The sequence below is a fragment of the Aspergillus piperis genome, assembly GCF_003184755.1.
Source record: "Aspergillus piperis CBS 112811 unplaced genomic scaffold BO85scaffold_17, whole genome shotgun sequence".
NCBI lineage: Eukaryota > Fungi > Ascomycota > Eurotiomycetes > Eurotiales > Aspergillaceae > Aspergillus > Aspergillus piperis.
In genome coordinates this window covers 531,551-557,315 of record NW_020291607.1, presented here as the reverse complement: position 1 = coordinate 557,315, position 25,765 = coordinate 531,551, and the positions used below count along the sequence as shown (strand labels likewise).

General features: G+C 51.0%; 8 protein-coding genes and 1 non-coding gene across 9 annotated transcripts; 3 read left to right on the top strand and 6 right to left on the bottom strand.

The window, feature by feature from the left end:
* Positions 1-1,152: 1,152 nt before the first annotated feature.
* Positions 1,153-6,290, bottom strand: BO85DRAFT_461725 (putative AMP-binding domain protein; the record flags this gene model as incomplete). Its single annotated transcript, XM_025661805.1, has 9 exons — positions 1,153-1,457; positions 1,528-2,157; positions 2,215-2,661; positions 2,752-2,947; positions 5,156-5,249; positions 5,344-5,602; positions 5,691-5,744; positions 5,950-6,085; positions 6,270-6,290. The coding sequence occupies 9 exons, from the start codon at positions 6,288-6,290 to the stop codon at positions 1,153-1,155; spliced, it is 2,142 nt and encodes a 713-aa protein (XP_025512959.1).
* Positions 6,291-7,257: 967 nt separating this feature from the next.
* On the bottom strand, positions 7,258-9,126 carry BO85DRAFT_426556 (putative serine palmitoyltransferase 1; the record flags this gene model as incomplete). Its single annotated transcript, XM_025658119.1, has 1 exon — positions 7,258-9,126. One exon carries the CDS (start codon positions 9,124-9,126, stop codon positions 7,258-7,260), a length of 1,869 nt encoding a protein of 622 aa, XP_025512958.1.
* Positions 9,127-9,669: 543 nt separating this feature from the next.
* BO85DRAFT_90945 (metallophosphatase domain-containing protein) lies at positions 9,670-11,055 on the top strand. Its single transcript, XM_025665778.1, has 2 exons — positions 9,670-9,959; positions 10,102-11,055. The coding sequence occupies exons 1-2, from the start codon at positions 9,758-9,760 to the stop codon at positions 11,034-11,036; spliced, it is 1,137 nt and encodes a 378-aa protein (XP_025512957.1). The 5' UTR covers positions 9,670-9,757; the 3' UTR covers positions 11,037-11,055.
* Positions 11,056-12,174: 1,119 nt separating this feature from the next.
* BO85DRAFT_t214 lies at positions 12,175-12,264 on the top strand. Its single transcript has one exon. It is a non-coding gene; the product is annotated as a tRNA-Asp (tRNA).
* A 464-nt stretch (positions 12,265-12,728) lies between these two features.
* BO85DRAFT_461722 (uncharacterized protein) lies at positions 12,729-13,909 on the bottom strand (the record flags this gene model as incomplete). Its single annotated transcript, XM_025661804.1, has 6 exons — positions 12,729-12,803; positions 12,924-13,100; positions 13,186-13,235; positions 13,350-13,580; positions 13,716-13,750; positions 13,827-13,909. 6 exons carry the CDS (start codon positions 13,907-13,909, stop codon positions 12,729-12,731), a joined length of 651 nt encoding a protein of 216 aa, XP_025512956.1.
* Positions 13,910-17,247: 3,338 nt separating this feature from the next.
* On the top strand, positions 17,248-19,388 carry BO85DRAFT_90838 (DnaJ domain protein). The gene has a single exon (XM_025665777.1). It carries the CDS (start codon positions 17,401-17,403, stop codon positions 19,126-19,128), a length of 1,728 nt encoding a protein of 575 aa, XP_025512955.1. The 5' UTR covers positions 17,248-17,400; the 3' UTR covers positions 19,129-19,388.
* Positions 19,389-19,713: 325 nt separating this feature from the next.
* BO85DRAFT_440939 (alpha/beta hydrolase) lies at positions 19,714-21,384 on the bottom strand (the record flags this gene model as incomplete). The annotated part of the gene is made up of 4 exons (XM_025658790.1): positions 19,714-19,716; positions 19,797-19,839; positions 19,970-20,047; positions 20,480-21,384. 4 exons carry the CDS (start codon positions 21,382-21,384, stop codon positions 19,714-19,716), a joined length of 1,029 nt encoding a protein of 342 aa, XP_025512954.1.
* A 642-nt stretch (positions 21,385-22,026) lies between these two features.
* On the bottom strand, positions 22,027-24,273 carry BO85DRAFT_377978 (Zn(II)2Cys6 transcription factor domain-containing protein; the record flags this gene model as incomplete). Its single annotated transcript, XM_025656284.1, has 4 exons — positions 22,027-22,514; positions 22,564-22,863; positions 22,923-24,050; positions 24,186-24,273. 4 exons carry the CDS (start codon positions 24,271-24,273, stop codon positions 22,027-22,029), a joined length of 2,004 nt encoding a protein of 667 aa, XP_025512953.1.
* Positions 24,274-24,517: 244 nt separating this feature from the next.
* BO85DRAFT_451937 (putative prefoldin subunit 2) lies at positions 24,518-25,387 on the bottom strand. Its single transcript, XM_025660707.1, has 4 exons — positions 25,180-25,387; positions 25,026-25,116; positions 24,730-24,922; positions 24,518-24,654 (listed from the first exon to the last, which is right to left on the bottom strand). The coding sequence occupies exons 1-4, from the start codon at positions 25,217-25,219 to the stop codon at positions 24,622-24,624; spliced, it is 357 nt and encodes a 118-aa protein (XP_025512952.1). The 5' UTR covers positions 25,220-25,387; the 3' UTR covers positions 24,518-24,621.
* Between the last annotated feature and the right edge of the window lie 378 nt (positions 25,388-25,765).

Sequence of the window (25,765 nt, the reverse complement as noted above, 5' to 3'; positions counted from 1 at the left end):
GTGCCTGCAGCAGTTGCAGCTGGGAGAGGAGGCGAGCGGAAGGCAAGGAAGGGAGAGAGGAGGGGTGTGGAGGAGGCCCAGCGTCGGAAGGGCATGCGAGGGGAGCAAGAGAAGGCGCCAGTCGTGAAGAGGCAAGCTGGGGGACTTAGTAGAGAGTATCGCTAGGAGAGGTGAAATATTGAGGGAAAAAGGGAGAGGTTTGTGAGGTAGTTGAGTGTTCTACCAGAGGAGGAAGAGGGGAGAGAGGGAGAGGGAGAGGGAGGGATGCAGGCAAAGCAGGGCGGCGGGTAACTATCGCATGGGCGGGTGTGACGATATGTGAAAGGGAAAGAGAAGAGAGTGAGAGAAGAAGAGAGGGGGAATCTTAGCCCCGGTCGGCAGCCCACCGTCATTGTGCCTGGTGAGGTAAGCCCCAGCAGCAACCAGCACTGCCCAATCTTGACTCTCCCTAGTGGCGTGAAGATGATCAATTAACTGAGGGAGATTTATTGTATTGGATGGTGATTTAAGGCATTCCCTTTGACGCCCTGCCCTGTGCACAGACAATGGGCTGGGGTTATTTGATTCGAGGCCTGGATGCTGGCAGAGGGAGCATAGTAAGTATGCCTGCCTGCCTGCCTCTCTGATGCGCCCAAAGACAGCACAACTGCTACAAAGTACTATCGACGCACTTGTGTGCTTCACTATGACGATCTGTGTTAAGTATCCATTTGGGTAGCTTGACTCCATCCATCGAGCATCACTGGCATTTCCCGTTTCATTGTTGTCCGTCGCCCAAACAATGCCACTGTTGTCCAACTCTCCTCTTCAGGGCATCACCGAGAACCCCGGGGATGTCTGTGCGCTCCGCTCCATCTTCAACTCGCGTCTAAAAATACCTGTACTTTCTTCACGGCTCATAAAGTCCCAAATTCAGTCTCAGAAGAATCAAAAAAGAGTCCGGCTCAAAATATCCAACATGTCTATGCTATCCAAGAACAATGAAAAGTACACGGACTGTGATAGCGAGTCCCCCTCCCAGTCTATAACAGCCTCACTTACATATATAGCCCTATAAATAACCACCACGCAGTTTCTATTCTATATCACACCATCACACCATCCCTCCTTCCCCTCTCCTGGGCACACCCCAACCCAACCCTCAGCTTAGGTTCATCGCGGTGCCCCTTTCGCCCAGTCCCGAAGAACATTCTTCCTGATTTTCCCCGTACTCGTCTTGGGCAGTTCCGCCACCACCTCCACCTCCCGCGGAAGCATGAACTTGCTGATTTGACTTTGGTTCCGGGCCCAGTCGATCACCTCTTTCCCCTCCAGGTGCCGACCTTGCTTCGTGGTTACAAACGCCTTGGGTCGCTCTCCCCAATGTGTGTCAGGCACCGCCACCACGCCCACCTCCAGAATGTCCGGGTGAGTCACCAGCATGGATTCCAGTGCGACAGACGAGATGTTTTCGCCTCCTGTACGACGTTAGCATGCACCGCCCAGACTCCTACAAAGGCTACCACAATAGTCAAGGGGTCCTCATACCGCTGATGATAATGTCTTTGGCTCGGTCCAGGATCTGGATCGCTCCATCGGGATGCCAGACAGCCAGATCGCCCGAATGAAGAACGCCACCAGCAAAGAGCTTCCGCGTCGCCTCGGCATCTTTGTAGTAACCCTGAGCACAGAGGTTCCCGACAAACGCAATCTCGCCAATCTCCTTGCCGTCTTGCTTGACGTCGATGATGGTGCCCTCAGGCACATCCGTCTTGATGACCCGCGTTGGCAGACTGGTCAGGAAACCATGGCCTTGCCTGGCCATCCTCCGGAACTTCTCGTCTCGTGGTAATTGATCCCATGCGGGTAGCATATAGCACCTGGTAGTAGGACCATACGTCTCCGTCATACCGTAGACATGCACGGGACGCAGATTCAGGCTGGTCATCTGCTCGAACAGATGAGGCGTAGGCGGACTACCCGCCACTTGGACGATAACAGGTGTTGACAGTGGCTCAGCATCCGGGTGATTGCAAAGCAGTGTGTTCACCGTAGGGGCCGCATTGAAATGGGTGATGCCCTCCTTCTTGAACAACTTCCAAATCTGCCCATAGTCCACCTTGCGCAGACAATAGTGCGTACCACGCGCAGCAGTAACAGCCCATGGAAACGTCCAACCTAAAAAACAATATCAGTAACCATCCGCAACATGCAATTGAGCTCAACAGTACCCACCAACAGCATGAAACATCGGCAAGATCCACAAATACCGACAACGACCATTAAACACATTCAACCCAGACTCGACCACATTCCCCAAAGCAGCTAAATAGGCACCCCGATTTGTATATTCGACACCCTTCGGCCGCGACGTCGTCCCACTCGTATATGCCAAAGCAACAACATCATCTTCCGAACCAGCCTGAGCCTGCAGCCCCTCCCAGCCCTTATTTCCAGTAGCTATATCGTACTTGAGACCTTCCAAAACCGCCTCGTCAAAGGGACCCGACAATTGACCCTCCGCGGCATCGGTATCCGTATCCACAATGATCGGAGTCTCCGGCTTCGCCTCCTTATACACGCGCAGCAAGGGCAGGAATTCCTTATCCACAATGATCACCTCCGCTTCCGAATGTGTAAATATATAAGCGATATCATCTTCTTTGAGTCGGTAATTCACAGCTAGCAGAGCGTAAAACCGTCAGCATGAAACCCCACATCCCGAATAACAAAAGCAAAACACACAAAACAATCAGAAACTAATGAACTCACCAATATTCACCGCCCCGGCGGCCCCAATCCCAAAAATAGACTCCAAGAAAGCCGGGGTATTGGGACACAGAATGCCGACTCTTTTGAACCCGCGCTTCTTCAAGAAATACGCTAATCCTCTTGCTCTGTCTGCAAACTCGAGGTAGGTTCGTCGCAGTTCCTGACCATCGGATGTGATGTGGTAAATAGCTTCTGCCTACAAGCCACCAAAAGAAGACATTATTTAGCCACCCACAATTCGCTAACGTTTTCAATTGCGCCTATTCAGTTTGGAAAACGATGTAGATGAAAACTCACATCCGGTTCAATCGCCGCCGACCTCTGTAGGAAATACGCGGGCGAAAGTGTGTGGAAGTTGACTTTGTTGTTCTTGCTATTTTGCCCCTGATCTGTAGAAGGGCCTTGGGGATCGGATGTAGATGGTGCGGAAGAAGAAGAAGAAGAAGAAGAAGAAGAAGAAGAAGAAGAAGAAGGGATCAAATGGCCTAAGAGGCCGGATAATCTATCTTTGGCGGAAGACATGGGTTGTGAATTGATTCCAAGGGTGGATGGCCAGCCCTACTACTAAGTAATGTTTGGAGATTTGTGAAATTACTGGCCAATAGAGAGGAAGAAAGAGGGGATAATCAAGTGTGTGTGTATGTGACGAGAAGGAGAGATGTGATGGGGAGAAGAGGAGGCGGAGGATGAGAGGAGGAAAAGGAGGTTTGATTTTAGTGAGGGACACCTCCGGACCGAGGGTAATAAGACTAATTACTACTGGGTTAAGTCGTACTACAATAGACAGTACGTAGTAGTAATAGTAGCCTAGGTAAAAAGAGAGGAACAAGATGCGGGGGAAGGCAGATCATCAATCACCGTCGGTAAGCGGAGACGGAGAAGGGAAAAGCGGCGGACGGGGACCAATTCTTGGGCTGGGCTGGGCTGGGGCTGGAACTAGTGCCGGGAGGACCATCTATACCCTAACGAAGGTCTGTTCAGCACTACTTGTTGTATGATGAGGATTTTGAATATCCTACAGAAGTATCAATTTTACTATTGTTCACAGGCAAAAATCAATTGATTTATATACTCAATACCACAATCATACCATCGTTACCTCTCTAGACCCATTGACAGACAGACACTGATACATTAATAAACTGTAGAACTAAACTCACCGGATCCGGATCCGTTTGCACCCACAGTTGCTGTCTGTAGTAGTGCCTGTCTGTACCCACTTAGTTGAAGCAATCTCCGGACCGAGTTCAAACTATGGTCAATTGGTCACACTCTTCGCATGCCCGAGCTTTGAACCCTCTTTATAACCGAGGTATACTGAAGAAAAGAAAATACGTAGTGTGCAGAAACAACATACAGGGATTTTTACTTAGCACAGACCGACTGAAGAAATTTCTTCCAAGTCAGCCAATGACCAGCTAGTCATATCGCAAGCAGCGCTAATGGCCTCTAATGATCGATTGGACGAGACCGGTGTTTGAGAGTCTGCAGCTATGTTAGTGCGGAATCATTTGAGGAGGATTATTTAATCTATCTAGATATGAGGTAACTAGAAATCAGACAGATGGTCAGTTAATACGCCAGGCGATATTAAGTGTGTCGGGACCACTATTCTGAAAGAGGTGGATCCTGGGATTCTATCCGCTGCCCAGGCGGTGTCGTGATCTATCTTTCTACTAGGCATTATCTACTATCTGTATCGGTTATCGTAGGAGTGGATATCGGAACTCCAATGGGCAAGTTGGGGGTTTACTGGGTCACTGATACGGCTCCTAGTGACGTCCTACGCATCATCTGGACTGGCAATCGGTGGCGCTCAGGGCATCATTCTACACAGGAACAAAATAGGGGCAGCATCGCGTGGGCACGGCATGGTAGGTGATGGAACATGGAGCCTCGTCCGGCATCCTGGGTAGTCGCATATCGCAAATCAAGTACAAGATAGGCAGTACTCTTGCTCTCTCTCCGTCCGGGGGCGGGCTAGAGATACACATAATTGCAAGGGGCCAGTAGCAGTAGTAGTAGCGGTGGTAAATGGTGCATCGGATTCGTCACAGCAAAGTCATTTGAACTCTTGAAAAGAAATTCTTGGATTAAACCGCCACGGCGCGAAATAACGGGTCAGCTATTTTGAACAACCTTTCATCCCAAGTGACTCCTGTATTTTTTTTTGTAGAAAGAATCGATCTCTCCAGCCTCCATGTGCGTCACAACATAAGAATTGTGGTATTTCATGAAAAGGTAGGGACAGTGAGAAAAAGGTCGATCGGTTTGCTGTCCATCTTCTTCGCAGAGAACCGTTTCGCGATCCCATCCCATCCCATCACAAACACAAGCAACCAGCCGCGCAACTAGGTATCTAGTATCCGAGGGAAGCGAGCTGGCTCTTGGTCTGCTCGTTAACACCCGCCGACTTCTGGGCGTGGACGAGTTGGCGGCGAGCGGCCTTCTTGCGCTCGTAGTATGCACTGCTCTTAACCTTTCTGCGCTCCTCAAGTCTGTACAAGTAGAAAAAACGAATCCGTTAGCTTTCTGCACCCAATAATTCCAATTTCTCCCCATATCATCCTCTCCAATGCAGTGTAAACGTACCTGGCAACAACGTCCTGGTACTTCCAGCCAACCTCGTGGCTGAGACGACCAACGGTGCAGTACTTGCGGCCGGGGCGCAGGCGGAGAACACGCAGAGCCTGGGGAACGACAACGCGCTTCTTCTTGTCGTAGGGGGGAGGAACACCCTCGAAAACCTTCAGGCGCTCCATAGCGGCGGCACCACGGGCGGTCTTGTGGGGGATCATGCCGCGGACAGCCTTGTAGAAGATGCGGGAGGGGGCACGGAAGTGGAAGGGACCTGTAGCGATTCAGCACTGAGTCCCGAAAAACAATCAAGCGTCGTCTTTCCCCATCGTAAAAGGGGGAAAGTCATCGGGTGGTCTCACCTCCGCGGGTGGGGTTGAAACGAGTCATCTTGCGAAGGTAGGCGTGGTACTTGACTATATCGCGAGATCCAGGTCAGCCCGTCTGTCCACCAGTACGAATGTGTTGCTTGTTCCTCCACAGCTATTCCATGCAATTGTCGATGTCCTCCTCAATATGCCGCGAATCGTCGCACAATTCCCATTCTTCTTCCCATTCATCCCAAGAAAAAATCCATATTGCAAAAGAAAATCGAAAGAAACCGGGTCGGATAGAACATACGCTTCGCGCGGAAGAACTCGCCGGAGATGTTGAGGGCTTCACATCTCACGACGACGATCTTCTGACCGTTGAGCAGCTGCTTAGCAACAGTGCTGGCCAGGCGACCCAAGAGGTGTCCCTTGCCGTCAATGACGACCTGCGAAAAACCCAAGAACTCAAGTCAGCGACAAATTGTACTTTTGTATATATGTGTGAATTCCCCGACTCCAGAGCCCTGTGACGCCCTCTTCCTTTTGACATGTCTTTGTGTGTGTATATTCAATTTCAAGGAGATTGTATGTATATGTGGATGATAGGTTTCGGGATGGGGCGGTACGCACGACTGGCTCGATGGCGGACATCCTGCTCTCTGTCACCGGTTCAAAAAGGATATATCCAGCGAAAGGAAGAGCGCTGCTCTAGGATACTCCCTTGGGATGTATGTTGTCGGCGGTTGTTGTCGTTGGTGGGCTAGGTTCAACGCACACAACGATGTCGGATGAGTTCGCTGGTCGTCGCTAAGCGAGCGGCGCTACTTCCTCTTTGTGCGGGAAGAGCCCCGTTCGAGGGCCACAGCCCTAACGCCCGTGGCTTGTAGGTCACGTGAACCGTTCCGGATCGTCAAGGGGCCCTTTGATTTTCCTTATCTATTATGTTTGTTATTATGCGAGTCCTAATGTCCATGTGGTTTTGGGTTTGGCCATGGAGGTCTGATAGGTTGGCTTAGTATTACATCTACTTATATTGGGTGTGGTGTAACTTTTTTCACCCTTGGATGGTATACTTCATTGTGACTATGCGTGCCGTCATGTTCCATCGACATTAATGCTAAGTCCACCCCGCAAATAATGTATCGCGACACTAGATAGAGACCCAGTCTTCCCCCAGACAGTCCAGGCACTCCTTATTACTAGTACTTAAATCCAACAATATGATTTTTCCCACGGTCGCATTCATGCTCAAGAACAGCAAAGAAACTCCTATTGTAACTCAAATCAGAAAATGACCTTTGATTAGCATAGGATTCTTCTTATTATCTAAAAGAGTAGGCGCCATATGAACAAGATCTCCGGATCCAGCGAGGGTTTGTGTATTGTCTAGAAAGCAGAAATTATTGTATACATTAATATTAATATCATCAAGTACGTTTTGGCGTCTTCAAATGCCGGCCTTTTTTTGTTCAGCGAAAGAATTCAAACAACCCGTAACGCCCAAGTAAAACGAATCCAAAAAGAGGGCATTAGCTATATGTTCTTGGCGTGTATATTCTTGAACATCATGCGGCGTTAGAATGTCCTGTTTCTAATCACATTAAGCGGTGACATTCACCTAGTATAAAGGCTGATTTGCGTCGTAAGTGCCCCTCGCAATGACCTCTTCGAGAGGCCAACGGGGAGGCTCAATAATCCTAGGTCCCTTCGAGCTATCGTGTGCAGACAATGGTTCCCTCAGACCACCTGCAATGCCTGAAGAGAATTTGATCTCCAATGCATCGCCTATTTCATCGCACGCCTGCAGGATGCGATCCAGATCGTCTTTAGTGTGCGCGGCTGAGATGCAGAGTCGCGCCCGTGACAGCTCCAGGGGCGTGGCAGGGTATGTCACAACAACCACGGAGATCTTGCGACGCAGCATTTCTCGAGAGAAGGCGGGCATCTTGGCCGGATTGTACAGCATCAACGGCACAATAGGAGAGTCATCGTGTCCGTAGACGATGAAGCCCAGTCTCTTCAATCCAAGCCGAAGGTAGCGCGAGTTGAAAGCCAGGCGCTGCATCCGCTCGCGTCCCTCGCCCGGGTGAAGAGGATCCTCATCAGCAATGAGTCGCAATGAGGAGTAGATCTGAGCCAGGACAGGAAGCGACGGGGCTTCTCCAAAGATTTGACCAGCGTTTGTGCAGCGAATCTTGTCAATGATGGCTCTGTCGGCCGCGATATAGCCACCGTTCGCCCCGAAGGACTTGGTAAACGTTCCCATCAGGATGTCGACTTCCGCCGGGTCTACTTTGAAGTAGTCGCAAACTCCGCGTCCGTGACGTCCAACAGCTCCAATGGAGTGTGCCTCGTCAACAAAAAGGTGGAACTTGTACTTCTTCTTCAACGCCAGTATCCGAGGAAGGTTGCACATGGTACCTTCCATAGAGAACAGTCCCTCCACGGTAACAAGAATTTTCTTCCACGGCCTATGCGTGCGAGGCTGACCTTGAGAGATTGCCTCCCTGAGACGCTTCTCGAGGTCGGCCATGTTGTTATGCGCGAAGACTTGAATAGCCGCGCCAGACAGACGAGCACCAAACCGGATGGACGCATGATTGAGTTCATCAGACAGGATCAGACATCCCTTTTCCATTATGGAGGGAAAGATAGTCGCATTCGTCACAAAGCCCATGGAGAACACAACTGCGGCTTCTTTTCCCACAAACCGGGCGATTTGATCTTCCACCTCTGCATGAAGCTTCGTGATTCCTCCCTCGGGAGTCGATGCAATGCAAATGCCATCCCGGCGGAGTACCTCCTCGGCATAGTCGGTGCATGGGCCTTCCGACTGAGCAAAACCCAAATAATTATACGAACTCAGGTTCAGCGTATCCGTCGTTGTGCCCGTAAGTCTGAAATGAAGGTTGTCTTCAGTCGTGCGGTCCAACAGCGTAACATGCCTGCCCGGAACACCAACAATCGGCCTCTCAAAACAGTCATTAATCCGTTGCTTCAAGCGTCGCGTGTAGAAACTCTCGAAGTCGCTATACAATGACGCATAGCCATTCTGTGGCTTCAAGTGCCGGTAAGTATGGGAGCGAAACCACTTGTCCACGAAATCATGGAAATGGCCGAGAAAGATCAGCACGAGAAAGCTGACGTAGGTGGTCAGGACGACGAAGTACGGAGGCTCATCAATGACCGGGTCAGGGATCTCTCCACCGGGATGCTCGCTGGTGTAGAGATGCGACGGGTCGCCCAGGGGTCCGAACTCGGCGTGCTGCTTGGCTAGCTTTCGAATCGCTTCCGGGTCGGATGGTGCCTGGTCTTGGGTTACTGCTGTCGTTCTCATGGCATCGGGAGAGCAGCCACTAACAGCGCGAAGGGAGGCCACAGCAGTAGAATGAGCCATAGGGGAGTCGGGGGATACACCGGGATTGCCGCCGCTGATTGCTGCATCCTTCTCGGGGCGCGCTTTACTGCGCTTCCAGCGAGGCATCATGAAGCAGAGGGGCTGACGGTAAGTTTTCAGCCACAACTAGCAATAATATTGATGCTGAAGAATGCAGCTAAGATAACGGCGGCTGGGCAGGGTGAGGTGAGAAGGGGAGGGGAACAGGGAAGGTTGTATCGTGAGGTCGCTGAAGCGTGATTCCTCCATCATGTAATGGTGAGAGGCGGTTCCACTCGGCTTGTTCGGGGGTGAGATTGGCGCCCGATCATTGGTGGCTGATGCCGGATGCCTCCGACGGGCCAGGCGGAGACTTTCGGAGTTCATTGGCCAGACCGCTGACTCAGCATGGCCTGATGGCACATGGGCGCAACTTGTTGCATTTCCATCTGCTGCTGCTGCATGTTAAAACACATAATGAGAATATTAGCCAGGCTTGTCCTTTTGTCAAGGTGTACAATCCTCGGGGTACCGTGCTAAAACCTTCTAGCAAATTCTGTGCCTAGGGCTGACATCCATATATGGACGGCAGCATTTGAAACTACGCCTTTGTCACTGCAGCTATAGTCCGCTCCGCTTTAGGTAACACAGAACGGCTTCGCTAAGCCTTCACTGAAATAGTAACGCCATCGGGCTGTGCTGACAGCTCAACACGAAGGGGCGTCGAGTCAGGGAAAAAAGCATGAAGATGCGTCGAAAGACACGTTTTGTCTGTGTCTCTGATACGCACGCCTACACGCCGTCAGAGGCCGGTTTCAAGCTTCCCGCTGGAGATGTCTTAATCCATGCTGGTGACCTCACCAACCATGGGAGCGCTGCTGAACTGCGTAAGACAATGAGCTGGATTGCTACAGCTGACTTCGAAGTCAAAATCATCATTTGCGGTTGGTCTCCCTCCCGCCCAGACTGTTAAATATTGGGCCTCTAAGTACGGTCTTTGTTGTCCGAGAAGGCCACCCGTAGGGCTGAAGGAGATTGGGAACACTGATGGCCAAAGGATACGTACTGAGTACCGGTAATCATTAGGAAACCATGATATCACACTAGACCCGGGTTTCTACGCTGAACACGGGTCTAGCTTTCACGGCCAACATCTAGAAGATACCCAGAAGTGTCTGGAAATAATAACCCAAGCATCACCGTCGATAGTCTATCTCAGGCACCAGTCAGCACTAATCCGGTTGACCCGGCCTAACGGCCCAAATACCATCTTCAAGGTCTTTGGCTCCCCATACTCCCAGTCACCTGGAATCTGGGCGTATGGATACGAGTCTTCAGATGCTAGTGCGCTTTGGAACAGCATTCCATTGGACACGGATATCACCGTGACCCATACGCCGCCTTATTCGCACTGCGATAGCCGAGTTGAAGGCATTTCAGTCGGATGCACAGCCCTGCGGGGTGCATTAAGCAAAGTTCGGCCATCACTAGCAGTATGTGGCCATGTACACGAGTCGCGAGGCTCGGAGAGGGTGCGATGGTATTCTTCGCAGGCATCGTCATCACCAACGGTAGATGTCCAAGAGCATAAGGATCCAGTTATGCTGCCTGCCCCGGGCAGTAAGAAGCAGAGCCTAGTCGATCTCACGGGCAAGAAGGCACCCAAAATCAATAACAATTACTTTGCCGGCAACAACCTTCGAGCGCCAGCCAGTCAACTGTTCCGATCATCACAAAAGGCCCTGCTGTTACCGTCTTTTGAGTGGCCATCTGAAGGATTCCAAGGCTCTGAAGCCGATCAATCAACGTCATCCTTCCGGCCTTTGTGCTCAGAGGAAGGACACACTGAGAATGAAGACGGGTCTAATCCAAGGCGACGCGAAACATGTATTGTCAATGCGGCCATCGTGGCGACCAGTTGGCCGCATCGGGGTGGGAAACGGTTCCATGCCCCTATTGTGGTCGATCTAGAACTACCAGTCTGGAAAGAGGAGAAGGGAGGAAATGAACCCCACGGCTAGAATGTGTAGCTCATATCGTGTGTCCTGAATGGCCAGGTTAGCATTGACTCCGACGATCGGCTGTGCAAGGTGGAATATCTCTTGTCGTGCAGCAGGCAGCTTGAGCTTTGACCTGCGGATTGACGTATGGCCGACCGTTTCGGGTGGGATGCATCACTGGCTGCCTTGGATTTGGGAGACACTTCAGCCATGTAGAGCACTCCGCCCCATACTGTTTTGAGTATATACACCGGCCTGGTTGGGACTGGTTGTCGGTCATTGTAGAGGAGCGGGCATGAGTTACGCTGTGACTCAAGAGCAGCAAGGCGGTGGTGTGGTGGTGATGCTCCCTAGCTCCCTTGCTCTTTGTCTTGTGTCGGGCCGTCATTTGATGAACCAGAAACCCGGGATGGAACAAGTGGAAGATCGGGAAAGCAGGGGCAGCGTGGTAGCTGAGGGGATGTAAACAGCACCATGATCACTGGGAGCTTACGTTGAAATTAATAAGCAGCAAATGAGAACGGCAGTTCCAGGTGTCGAATGGCCATGAAAGATCATCTGAAACGTGATGTGGGTGAATGACATCCTTTGCTCATTATAGTAGACTGGAGCAGAATCACCAAGTCACTCTGAGACGGGTATGGCAGTACGAGGACTGTGACCAGAGCCAGACGGAGACAGCCATGACCATTCCTTTGAGCATACACCAGTCAAAGTCCAGGAGTAGAGACTGTTCAGAACAGGCCGCGGAATGGAGGCGCTTGATGCTGTCCTATGAGTGACAGTGATGAAGTGTGGCGGGGTTGAGACGGAGCATCGGGTCCTACCAACCCCTACTTAGGCTCCTGACTGCAATGTGTGAGCGGACCCTGTGAGCCCATCTCCCTTATTGCTGCGTGCATGAAGAACATCAGAACATCAGAACAGCTCAGGAAAGTGCCGTGTACTGTGCTGCTGTCTGCGTGGAGAATCAGATCGTCCAGTTATCTGTATCGTTATCGACGCCCCTTACCCACAGTGGGTCTTGGATAGTTCACGATTTGGGAAGAAACCGATCTGCTCCGCTACAAGCGATGATGTCAATCGGGTTGGCCAATCTTTCGATTAACCTCTAAGTAAGGACTCTGAAGGAAATAACCAACCACGTTACAACTGAACATCCTCGATGGTCTAACGGTCATGATTTCCGCTTGTCAATCCTTAATAGGAACAAGCGCGGGAGACCTGGGTTCGACTCCCAGTCGGGGAGACTTTTTTGCCCTTGAGGCTTTCGCAAGTGCGCCACAAGAACCTTCGACTGACCCTTTTGGTATCGATTGTTCTTTTGGTCGAGACAGCACCACGCATCGCTTCCTAGATGGACTTGATTCAATCGCTGAGACATCCTACGATCGCACAGCACGAGCACCGAGCCACCATCTCGAGCACCTGACTGTGTCGCAAGGTGGCAGACGACTGGTCGACCTGATGCTGCGGATTGAACCCACACCGTCACCACTTCCTCCACTCTTCATTGTAGTGATTAGCTGTGCTAGGCATGAGATAGTTTTTACATCCAGAGTCAGCTGTGAAGGCAGAAGCTGAAAGGGTAAAGAGATGCGTACGTAGGCAGCCCGCCCGTAACGACGCTGCCGGGATCAGGGCGTGGGATGAAACCGAGCAACGCCACAGAACTGAGGTTAGCGCGCTAAAGAGGCCTTGATATCCTTCCATTCAGCCGTAGCCACCAATTTGTGATGGGGCCGGTGGGTAACGATCGATTCTCAAGAAGGCTAGGTAGCCGCCAAACTGGATCGATAAGATGCAGTTGGGTTGATATTCGCCAACATCATTGGTGGTGGGCGCCGTGGTAAAACCCCCCGGGTGCAGCTGGCTGATGAGGGGGGGGGCCTGTTTCGCAATGCTTACTGCAACACTAACATTGAACGCGTACATAACCTCTACCACGAGGCACTTGGGACCTCCACACCCCACATGAAGGCCTGCATTGGCGGATGATGTGAGCCAGCAAGGTACGTACCATAGGACATTGTGGTCAGCAAGTCTCACAGGCATGGGCCTCACAGGAAGCCCCCTGCTTATTGCCTGTCACCCCCAAAGGAACAGGCCGGGATTTCAGCGTTCATCGGAACGTGTCATACGGATGCTGTAGTAGTACACACCTACACACCATTTCGGCTATGGGTAAATGTCGGGGCCGCATCAACCGACTGGCTCGGCCTGGCAGACAAAACAATGGGCGCTTCATCTGACAGCGCGCCCGAGCCGACGATGGGTCCAGAGCCCGGGCAAAGCTTTCGAACCTGAGAACAGCTGCTTTAAGCTCCTGTTAACGTTTTGCATCAATCCTGCACTTGCGAGCCTTGACGAAGAGCTGGAGCACCCGCGCCCCTTGATCCAAGGCTATTGAGAGCGTCTTATTGGATGCGCGGGATCGCGAAAGTGAAGCAGCACCATGCAAACTAATGCCGGGACAATCATTGCATGGACAGCGGACGCGAATTGTTGGCTGAGCCGTGCAGCAGACATCGGGTGCAGATGACTTTGCACAGGGTCCAATTACTCCTTCGAGAACAATCAGCTCGGCGAGGAACGTTCGGTGCGGCGTGTCATGGGCACGGATAACCTGGGGGTGGGACAGGCGAGATAGGCTGACAGGCCATTGCGTGGTACAAGACAAGCCCTGCAACCACTAGTTACGATCCCAGGGTGAGCAAGCCAGCCATGTTGCCATGCTCTGTATCAGCCGTTTTTAACTTTGGCCGTTTGATGCCGATCAAATTGATAGATCTACACGATTCGGGGCCTTACCCCGCGAAACTCGCAGGATACACCTTGTGACAGAAGATAACCGTCGCGAGGGATGGAAGACCATACCACTGACGAGCATTCATGGTCTTCCTTTTCCTTCCCCTTCACAGCCGTGAGGAACCGGAAGTAGTAGCTAACTAGTGAGTAGTACTAGTTTCTAGAGAATCAGCCCAGGGACAGGAGACAAATGAAGGGCGGGACCTTCCGGGAACAATCCACGGGACTAATTCACGCGCGCCCGGACCGGATCGATGGATAATGATGGACTGTAACCATGGACGACGCCCCTCCAGGTACCATAACCATTATGTTCCTGAAGTTCAGTCAGCCAGCCGAGGTACCTTTTTTTCTTTTCTTCTTCCTCTACCCCACGCATAGGAAGAGGTATCATCCCTGTACGAATGAGTCCATTTTGCGATGGGCTGGTTCCACTCCACCGGACTAGGCCATTCAAGGTAGTAAGGATGCTGCTGTAGGAGCAAAAGCCAAGAGGAGGAGGAGGAGGTAAGAGGAAGGAGAGCAGCGAATTCGCTGAGCCAATTCCAGACAGACTGCCGAACCCAGCGCATCGTGTCCGGTGAGGCGACCCCAAAATAGGATGCAGCTAGCAGAGCGCATACGCAGGTGACTGCTGATGTGATTGGATTGTAAATCCCTCCCGGTGAAGGGCAAAGGCTGTGAGCATTAGTGGGGTCAGCCTATAAGGAGGCAAAACAGACCCAAGGTGGTGTGTGGGAGTCGATCCAGTCAGTGGCAGTTTGCCAGTCGGCGTTTGGGAAGGAAAGTGAGGGAAGTGAGGGAAGTGGAGGTGGTGCGGGGTTTCTTTTCCTCGCGGCGTCTTTTTGGTGGTTGACAACTCGGCCTGACTGGTCAACTCCCCCCGGTGCTGAGGGAGAGGGTGTGTTCCGATCGAAGCAAACGTTGTTGATTAGTTGGTGTTGGAAGTCTTGGTGGTTCAATTAGCGCAATGAGAGAGGAAAGATTCTGTTACGACGTACTACCATAGGTACGGAGTACTTATGGGAGGTAGTACGCAGTAGATACTCCTACTTGCTCGTCATTATCAACCTAGAAACCAAACAGTAGTAGTACTTACATAGTACTGCTTAGTAGTAACTAGATGCTCACCAGGCAGAGAGTGCCCTATTCAGCTACTGTTTACTACTAACCTATTACTGCTAGTTAGTTACAGAGTACTACCGGATAGATAGATAGTTTACTCCATTGAGGGACATCTCCTCGTGGAAAAGGCCCCGCAGATCAATCAGGCTTATGACTGACGGTCGCAAAGTCGAATTCGCTCATCTGCCGGGGACCACCAGGTGGATGACCAAACAGACACTCGTCCTGCAGACACCCATGGCTTAGTCTCCTCTGCGTCGTAACTTTGACGCTAGCAATGGGACAGGCAAGATGGATTTCTGGCCAAGCGCCCGCCGTGACCGTGATGAAGATGTGACTGAGAACGGCCCAGCATCTCCCTCTCACTCGATGCCGCAGTTGCACATAGGGCTTCAGGGTTTGCGAGAAGCCAACATGATACGAAGGTCAACAGAAGTCAAGGCTTAGATACTACGAGTTCTTTCTCTCTTGTACCTTGAAGTCTTCTCTCGCCAGGTACCAATCCCTCCAATAAAAATGGTTCCTTCAAGGATCGGAGATAAACCCACGGTCAAACACCACCGGGGTATTTGTACCACATCAGGTCCAGTTTCATTTCCCTTCGTTTGCAGGATGATACGTCTCATTCTCTAGATCACCTTCTGGTGGCTGTTTTATAATAATAATCTTCGATCCTGTATTCCGTATTCTTATGCCTCCTGTGATCTACTATTTGGACATGGTATGAACCAATTGTCCTGTCTTCATTCCTGCCGTCCTCCTGAAAGGCATCAATGATTGACCGCTCCTTGCCAATCGTTCATCGTTGGTTCTCCATTATTGCAACTTGCCTGTTGACGGTTGTTGCTGTTGTTCCTCGCAAAGCGGGCCCTTGGGCTTCCTGATTGTGACAAGACCCCATCGTTGGTTTCACTTTCCCACTTCACCGCTGCTTTGCAGTCCATCTGTTGGCTCGCTCTGCACCAGGAATTCGAATGCAGAGAGTATCATAATCATACTACTCTCTTCAGAGTCATCCTTCTGCTGCTCCTCCTCATCATAATCATCATCACTCCCAAGACATTCACGAGACGATCCGACTCTTATATCGTCATTGTTGCCAATCAATCCTGTTTGAATCCAGTTGTCCCGCCCTGCTGCTACTCCTGCCCACTTCTTATACCACCGATATACTTCGCATTTGGCCTAAACCCCAGCAAGGACAATCCAACCAGACGCAGCTGGTGGCATCATCGAGCGTCTTCTAGTTTAAATCATCAGCCATTATTCATCGACGTTGGCGTCTGACCAGCTAACTCCCTCACTCGACCAGCAACCCTGACTAAACGTGGTGCCACTTCATCTGACCATCCTTTAGTCTTAGTCGATTTGGCTGCTTTTTCTACTTTTAGCTTACACTCTTCCGGTCTCCAGTTGAAGCAGCGTGGCGCAGTGTGCTTGGGTCCGATTGTTTGGCGGTATTTGCCCGTTGGGGGGAAAATCCCTTTTGATTTTCTCGCATTTTTCCTCTCCTTCTCTCTAGTATTTTTGACTTTTTCCCCTTTTGCCCCTCAGCGCTGGTCGCCTCTCCCGACCAGATAGGAATATTCCTCCCTCTTGATTGAACTGGAGTGCATCCACTCTGACTAGTACTAACTTCGGGTCTGGTTTGCTGGGCGAAATTACCCGGGCCAAGTACTGCCCCCAGCTGTTCCCCTCTTACCTTTTCTCTTGGGTACTTGGGAATCTTCCTGCCATACAACTTGGGGATCCATCAGTAACCATACCTAAAAACCTACCAACTAATTCATTATTATTTTGGGTTATTTTGCCTCGCTATTTCCCTTCCCCCTCCCCCTCCCCTCCTCCACCCTCTCTGTCTCTCTCTTTGGTTTAAACCCGCTGCACACTCCAAACCAGACTCTTACTAGTGACTTTTATTCTGCATGGTTCATATTCTCACTCATCATAAACTCCCCGTGTCTCTCCTTTTACTCATTATTACTCATTAATTTCACATCCCAATTCACTACAACTCGACTCCCCTCCTGCCTTGCCGGTTTCACCCTACCTTTTGTCATCCTGCTTCTTCCCCTTCTTTCGTCTTCGCCGGCCTTCTCCATGAATTGGCCGCATATCCGATCGGGACAATCCTGACTATGCGCCATTGATCGTCGAGCACCCACGTCACCCCATCGAGCCGTCTATCCGCCCGCCTTGTCCATCTCAGCGTACCTTACACATCCGCGCTATCGCTGCAACCCTCCCGGCTTCGCCTCCCTCCGTTCAGGTACTTACCGCTTCTGCTGTCCTCCACGCTTTCTTATACAACGCCACACCGCGGCACTTGTCGCTTTCTTGTCGCTCTGCATTTATCATCATACTGTCTATTTAAATCATCTGTTGATCCTGCATTGAGGCTGGTTTATATGTTTTCTACCCCATCTTTCACTAGTGTCTTACACAGACCATCATGGCAGCCGCGCCAGATATCGATCCATACGAAGTGTTGGGGGTGCCAAGGGATGCGGCCTTGTCGGATATCAAATCTGCTCATCGCAAACTCGTGTTGAAATGTCACCCCGATAAGATCAAAGATGAGTCGCTGAGAAGCAAGGCTCAGGATGAATTTCAGAAGGTGCAGCAGGCTTACGAGACGCTTTCGGATGAGACGAGAAGGGCCAAGTACGATGCGAAAGCTCGGCTGGCTGAGTTGCGTCGCCAAATGCACGAACAAGGCGTACCGGTCAATGGTACCTCGGCCTATGCCACCCCGCGCGCCAGCGCCCCTCGCGAGTATCGCAACGGACGGTACTACGAGGAGAGGACGCCGGCTGATGCAGCCACCTATTCCGATGACGACCTCCAATTCTCCGAAGAGTCGCGCTCAACGTCCCGAAAATACGATGAGTATAAGAAACGATATTCCTCCAAACCCCCGAGCGAGAAGAAGAAGAGCAAGAGTGATGGCCCTAGTACTCGTGCGGCGAGGGATATGGCTCGCGACAACTCGAGGACGACCCACAGCAGTCGTGCCAAATATCGTACCAGGGAACGACAACGGGATGCCTACGAGAAGTATGAGCGGGCCGTTCCGTACAGTGACTCCGAAGACGATGGCGGCGCATCTGACTCCAGCGCCTCGTCCACGGTTTATGTGAAAATTAAGCGCCCCTCGGAAAGGCGCAACCGGGAGGCCTCTTCTCGAAAGTCCCGACCGGCGGATCTCCCGCGCCGACACACGTCGACCCGCTACGACGACGAGTACACGGATGAATATGAGTCGAGGCATGAGTCGAAGCATGACAAGCTACACACCACCGCTAAAGATTACATTGAACGCTCCAAGGGATCCGTTCCGATCGAAATTGACAGACGTCCGCAAACCTCCCGCTCGCCCCCGCGCAATCATGGCTATGAATCCGCCGATCCAGAGTCTTCCTCGTCACGACACTCGGGCCGCACAAAACGACCGAGCAAGGAAAGTGTTCGGACCAGTAGTTCTCGCAATGGATCATATGAGAAGCTCGGGTCCCAAGCCCGATCCTACGAAGTCAAGGTACCTAGCATGCCAACTGCGGCAACTTCACCGTCAGTGAAGATTCCGTCTTCTGTCCGGCCGTCCCTTCAGCCCTCGCGCTCTGCGAGCGCTGCACAAACCCATTCCCGCCCCAGGGGAATGAGCCGCGAAAACCCACTGCATAACATGGTTCATGAGGCGAGTCGGACAGCGAAACTGCGAACGGACAAGTACGATTCGGGCTACTCGAGTCCGGGCACGCCAGAGATGGCAACCGGCGAGAGTCCGCCCAAGTCGACTCGCTACAAGATTGTGACGGAACCGGACACCGTGCTCAGAGAACCCAGCATACCGCTACCCCAGAAGTCCCCCAGATACGCAAGGGGGGGTTCACCGCCACGTCAAGAACGCCCTATGCCGAAGCCTCCCGTTCGGAGTAGCACCTACACCTACCCCACAGAACACATGCGCTATGAGTCTGCTGCTCGTCCCAGTGTGTCCCGCCACTCCTCAAGCCGGCCTGTGTATGGCGAGGTTCGCTCGCCCAAAGACAAAGAGTACAGGTATGCGCGAGAGGTGGGGCCAGATTACATCGCACCCCGCGATGCTTACATGCGACAGCCATACGGGGAGTACCCGGTTCCGCCCCCTGAACGGCGGCAATCCACATATGCTGGATGAGCGTCAATGATGACTTGAGAAGTCAGGTCTACAACTGACCGCATCTGTCGAACTACCAGGTTGCTGCAACAGCAAACCACCCTCTTACCCCCACACCCTCCCCGCTCTAGAAGCTCATTTTCTTCTCCGATAGTCTCTGAGCACCCGCATGCCTTGACGTCTTTCATGTCTGACCGTTGGACGTCAATACATGCCATGGCCTCCCAGCTATCACTGTTTTGCGTATACGGTCCATGTTCGATGAGTACCATGTCATAATTTTGTCATTTACCCCCTTTCGATTCTGATATTTTCGCCTCCCCCTTTTTCTTCCCACTACGATATACCTGTTTTTATTATTACTATAACAACATCCGCCACTCAGTCGGCGCACGGACCAGGGCTATCAATTTACCCTGTTGGTTGCATTTTGGTTTATACTTTTTGGATTATTTGGTTTTGTTTTTTGGATGGTGTGGCCATGAATGAATTTCACGGCGGTGGGACTGAACACATTTAGGAGTACATGATGACGATCACGAATGACGAAATTGATGTTGAAATGTGTGGGTGGGCTTTTTTGCATTTGCATTTGCCCGCTCCTATTTACTACAGAGGAAAGAAACAAACAGACGAACCATAGACATGGAAATATTTTTTGTCCTTTTTTCGTATTCCTTATTTCTCACTTTAGGTTTCTTAGGCAAAAAGAACTGCCCCGGGATCGGGTATCTATGCAGTTCGTATATTAGTATATAACTATTAGTTGTTCGGACTTCGAAGAGATTTTTGTGTCCCAATCATTAAGGCTGCTGCTGCTGCTGCTGATGATGATGATGATGAGGTTTGGGTACATACTTACTTACCTATCATTCCACTGATGTGGATATAATATGATGTAGGTAGTAGTATCATCTTCGGTATATACTTCCTGGCGATTCTATCGGTGAAGTCATACATCACACGTTCATCTAGTAGTTCATGATACACGTGAGACGATGAATGATGGTAGAGAGAAGTAGTATGATGGCATCGACAACCTGGATTTTCATCCTGCAGACAGACAGACAGACAGACAGACAGTATGCTCTTTCGATTCTAAAGTATACACCGCCATAATTATACATACGCCGAGGGCTAAGTAATCACATGAGAAGCGAAGAAGATAGTATTTCCCAACTACCAAATAAAAAAAAAACCCCGATACGAACGTAATCAGACAACCCACAGATAAATATATACATCAAACCAAGTGTCACCTACTGATATATATATACAACATATCTAATCTACTTACCACCACCCCCTAATCCACCCAACCAACCCAATCCCCCACCCGACCCCCCTCCCCAACGCCGCCGGCACACCATACCTGAACCACGTCGACACCCTCCAAACATCCGCCTCAGGCACAACCACACCCTGACTCTCCCAATAACCATCAACCCCCTTCCTAGTTCCGTCCCCTTCGAACTCAAGATCCTTCCTCCCCAAAAACCCCCCTACAGCCTCCCAAACCAACCCACCCATGACCTCCACCCTACTCAGAAAAACCGAATGACTGGCGCCCACCACCTCCCTATACACCACACTCCATCCCGGAGGACACATCCCCCTCGCGATCCCAACACCCCACCGCTGCATCAGCACCGGCAACCCTCTATCCCCCTCCGTCCCGATATACCAACACGGAACGTCCTTCCACCCCGCATACGAGAACTCACCGCCCTCGAACAGCGCTTTCAGACTCTGCGGTCTGAGCTGCGAGACCCAGTAGCGGGCTTCTTCCTCGGGGAGGTCATGGTAGAAGAGTTCGCGGGGGGAGGTGACTAGTTCTGCGAAGCCGGTGGTGTGGTTTGCGCGCCAGGAGGGTGGCGGGTGGCCGAGGAAGGGGTCCATGAAGGAGAAGCCGGTTAGGGTGAAGCCGGAGGCGATGAGGATTAGGCCGATGATGGTACCGGATGTGGGTGTTTGGGGTGATGTGAAGCCTTTGATGGCGCTGTTGGCGACCATACCGCCGTAGGAGTGCGCGATCAGGACGACGTTGCGTCCGTGGTGGAGGGTTTCGTGGGTGATGGCGGCGCGGGCGGCGGAGAGGTCATCTTTGAATGTGGCGCTGGGGTCGCCGGTTGTGGAGGGGAGGGTGATGGTCGTGCAGTTGAGGGTGGGGTGGTGGGTTTGGAGGTAGGTGATGAGTTTGGTGTAGCAGGTTGGGAGGTGCCAGGCGCCCGGGATGAAGATTAGGGTTGGAAGGGGGGTGGAGGTTGTAGTAGGCATTGTAGTTTATATAGTAGTAGTAGTAGTAGTAGGAGGGATAGTATATTCCCGAGATAGTAGGTGCTGGTGTGGAAGCTGTGTAGCGGTTTTGTTGTTTGAGTGTAGTAAGTGACTGACCTTTGAATATTGAAGCCAATTGACTGTTGTTCTGATATGTTAAGAATTGTTTGATGATATCGAGGATCAGCAGACTGCATCTCGAGAAAAGTTCTGGATTGCGGAACCGATGGTCGGAGCCGACAGAGCGGAACCGATAGCATTCCAATGACGTATCCGCATAGTGACAGGTGAACTATGAGACACACTGTCTATCCATAAACTCAGATAGTTCTTGCTAGTAGCGGCATTAGTTACTGAGTAACAGGCGGTTGTTTGGGGAGTTAGGGTGCTTGGCCGTACCTTCACTGCGGGAACAGAGTCCTTCGTCTGGTTAGGATAACAGTAGTAGCATCCTCAACATGATGCAAGTAAGTCCACCTTGGTGATCGCAGAGCTTGCATATTCGCTTTTTCCCCCTAACCACGGAATAAATGTCGGTGGAATGCCCGCAGAAGAACCACAATCGTGTTTCTAGCTTCGCCCGTACTTAAAGCAAACGCCGCATGTCGGGGCCCACTGTACTTCGCAGGTGGTCTAAACCAGTCAGGTGCTGAAATCAGAAGTCCAGCACTCAGAAAGTATATCCCCATATCGCGGCAATAATGACTGCAAAACTCTTGTGGCCGCCTCGGATCCGCCGACGGTCTCACCGAGTGAGCTGAGGCCTTTCAGCACGATATCAACCTGCCGTTGCCAAACATCGTCGGCTGTCTCTCCGGTATGGAGCGGCGATTGCTGAGAGTCCATCAAAGTTTCAATTGTTCTTTGGTAGACTGTTGCCGTTAAGCTCGGGGTAATGTGATAGGCGATGAGAGGGACTTCGGCATCAAGACCGTTTTCAATGTTGAAGGCAGAGTCTGGCGGTAGCGACAGTACGCGTTCTACGGTCTTTGTGACCGATGCGACTGCCTCAGCCTGATATGAGCCCATACTTGCGATGATAGTGTTGTCAACAGAGTCGCTCCCCCTGCTGAAAGCCAACGCCTCGGCTAGGATGAGGATGCTCAGATCCCAGAATAATACGAGCGAGACTGTTTAATTCGTCAGTAAGTGGACATATTAACTAGTTTGGGTACCCACCAGAAGCTGTTCTAGAGTGTAATGAAAGACACTCCAGGTTGTTGATGCAGTAATTAATGAACGGGCGGAACTGTTGGTCGAATTTGCTCACGGCTGCCACTGTTGAGGTGACATCCTCTATGCCAGCCAAAGACTGATCACAGTGTAGTAAATATTTGACCTCAACTATCTGCCTGCATATATAAAACGCCTCCGCAACTGCCTTCTTGCAAATATTTGGGATGTCATCCTGACGGGGAGGGAAATTTTGGTTATTGGACCAGTCGAATGTTGACATGATCGAGCCGGTACTGAAAAGCACTATTCGAATAAGTTTAGCTTGGATATGCAAGACTAATCGCCCATAATAATGAGCCTACCTTTACTGTGATCCGGAATAGGAAGTCTGCATGGACGATTTGTGGTGAGCGACGCCCCAAGGTCACGGATGTATCCGCCCCAATGCACAGCATTCAGACTGGCTTCCAGCAGACCACTGTATATAGAGTGAGCTCCCAGAGTAGTACAGTGCTTCCTAACAAGCTCATTCAGAGAACAAAGGCTTTGCAAGCCGCTGTCAAGGAACTCGCGTGTTGACTCGACTGGAGCTTTAGTCGGAACGGTAATGCCACCAAAAAGCAGAATAGCATAGACAATCCTGAACGACCGGACAGATTGTGCCTGTTCGAGAATCTCCCGTGTCTGAAACCAAGAATCGTAGAATGCGTTCTGGGATGCCTCGTTCGTCGGTATCCCATAAACATTGTCCTGCAAGATACTATCAGCGGCTAATACACTCTCGGTAGGCAGCCACTGAAGGGAGAACGTGCGAAGCACTGATTTCAGCGCAGCATCAGACTGTTTACGCGCAGTTGCACTGATGCGATTGCCGTAGAGACCCGCGAAATGATCAAGGAAACGGACGGCCCCGATAACAGTAAAAGTGCAAGAGATATCGTTTAATGGCATCCCTGAATCCGGAGAAGATATGACATCCAACGGTGTAACCGAAGCTGGGGTATCCGGAAAAGATGTGTTTGAAGAACTCTCCAATGTTGCAGGCGTATGTCTTTGCGAGGGCTGTTCACTCCAACCTTCCAGTCGGTAGCGTGACGCCGTTGCATACAAATTGCAGTCGTAATCCACAAACCGGGAAGCACATCCCGTGATGATCGCGTGAGAAATCTTTGCCAGGCGATCATCTAAGATTGTTGCATCCAGCTTGGAATTCAGCAGGCGGACAGGACTCGTTAGTGAACTACCAGCAAGTAACGGCATCACGTAGGACACCCTGTCCGACAGACTGCTGCGTACGGACGTTTGCGCCTCGCTTGATACTTGCACTGGAGGCACAAAATCCGACGCCAGTCGATTCACCAGATAGAGGTCCATAATATCGTCATGGCCCTTCTGTGTATCATGGTCTTCGGTGAGGTTGAGCCCCGTTACCAGGGTATCCCCGGGGGGCGTGGTACCGGCTTGATAGTAACCATCAGGACTATCAAAGCCTAGAAGTGGAATTTGTGGTAGCTCATTGCTGTTTGTCGATGGGGAAGGCCGCACTAGGTCTTGCTTGGGCTTTACCCTCCGAGATCTGGCAAAGTCAAAGGTGCATGAATGGCCCAGTCGTTGGCAGTTAGTACACTTCTCTCCTCGGGGAGAGGCGAAAAAGCAGCGTCGCTTGGAGCGACGGCATGGATCGCAACTGGAAAATTGACGGCGCTGTGACATGCTATCGCATATTTCTAGATTTAGGTGCGCAGTGAAGCGATTTCATTTTGATGATGCTGGGTCATGGATATGTTGTCGGCTCAGTTGAAATTGTAGATGAAGACTGGCGGAAGGGCAGATTAGTAACGCAGGGCTTCCACGGGTTTATCTTCAATGATGCTACTTTATATTATACTATTTACTTGCTGTATGTCTCTCACAATCATCTACGGTGTTCTCTGATTTACTATGCGATAGCAGATCGGATGTCTAGAATTACATGATTTTACTATAGGAATATTATTTTTCAGTGTATAACGCTGCATGAAGAGGATACAGAAACCGTGAGAAAACCATAGCACCGTTGCTCTAAGGCTGTACAACCTGGATGTTGTTCTTCTTCTGTAAAGCGACAGAACTGTTAGCAATCCATTCGTCATTCCACATATGTGGACCACCAGGGAACAATATTCCTACCTTCCAGTTATCCAGATCCGCCTGCTTCGACTTGTACTGCTTCAATAGCTCCTCCAAGACCTGCTTCAATCCATCCGAGTTTGTCTTGAGAGACGGGAGAACGTCCTCAACTGTCCGCTCTACCAGAACACCGTTCACCATCCGAAAGCATTTGCGGTCCTTCGGGAGGGGGTCGAGGGTTTCGATAACAAGCCTAGTGTTGAGTGTGCGTTAGTTGCCATTCCCAAACAAACGCAAATGGGCACACTGTTGTGCAAAACTTCACAAGAGAAGAATCTTCGAATAGGGCAGCTTACTTATGCTCTTCTGCTTCTTGCTCAATGTCACCGATCTTCTGCGCCAATTGTTGTAGCGTGTTTTTGTAGTTGGAGTACTGGAGCTGGAGCTCTGCTTCGAATCAGTTTGGCTTCTTCAGACGACAACAAAAAACAAGATAGATACAGGACATACCCTGTTGCCTCTTGGGGTTGACTTGTGCTTGGCTGGCCATGATGTCGAAATTTGATTGAAAGCGCAGTTGTAAAGCCGGAGTTGCGATGCGGGGAGTTTCGATATGGATCCGCGGTGCTTGCGGCGTCGCTTTGTTGCAATTATGTCTGCGTCGCTAACGAACAAACCACTACTAATGCAGGTGCAAGGGATAAACAGTACAATTGACTACAACTAACTAACTAATTATCAGAGCTCTTTTTAATATACCAAGGTTTTCCACACCATCTTCTGCCTGTTCTTGGGAGGGGATGTTACACGTGACGAAGCGGGCGGCGATGTTTGCAGTGTTTGCCGCAACTCCGATAGAAACGATGGATTCCGCAATTCGCGGCGATTGCATCTTCTCCAACTATCGGCGGGAGGTGTAGCCCCCTGCGAAGCATTAAGATATTAATTGCTCTAGCAAGCGATCGTGTTGTTCGATCATCAATTACACACCATTATGGCCTCCAACGACCAGCCTCCAGCCAAAAGGCTGAAGAGCTCCAATCTCCCGCCACAGCTGCGCGACGCAAAGCGCAAGGACATCGACAACTGGGAAACG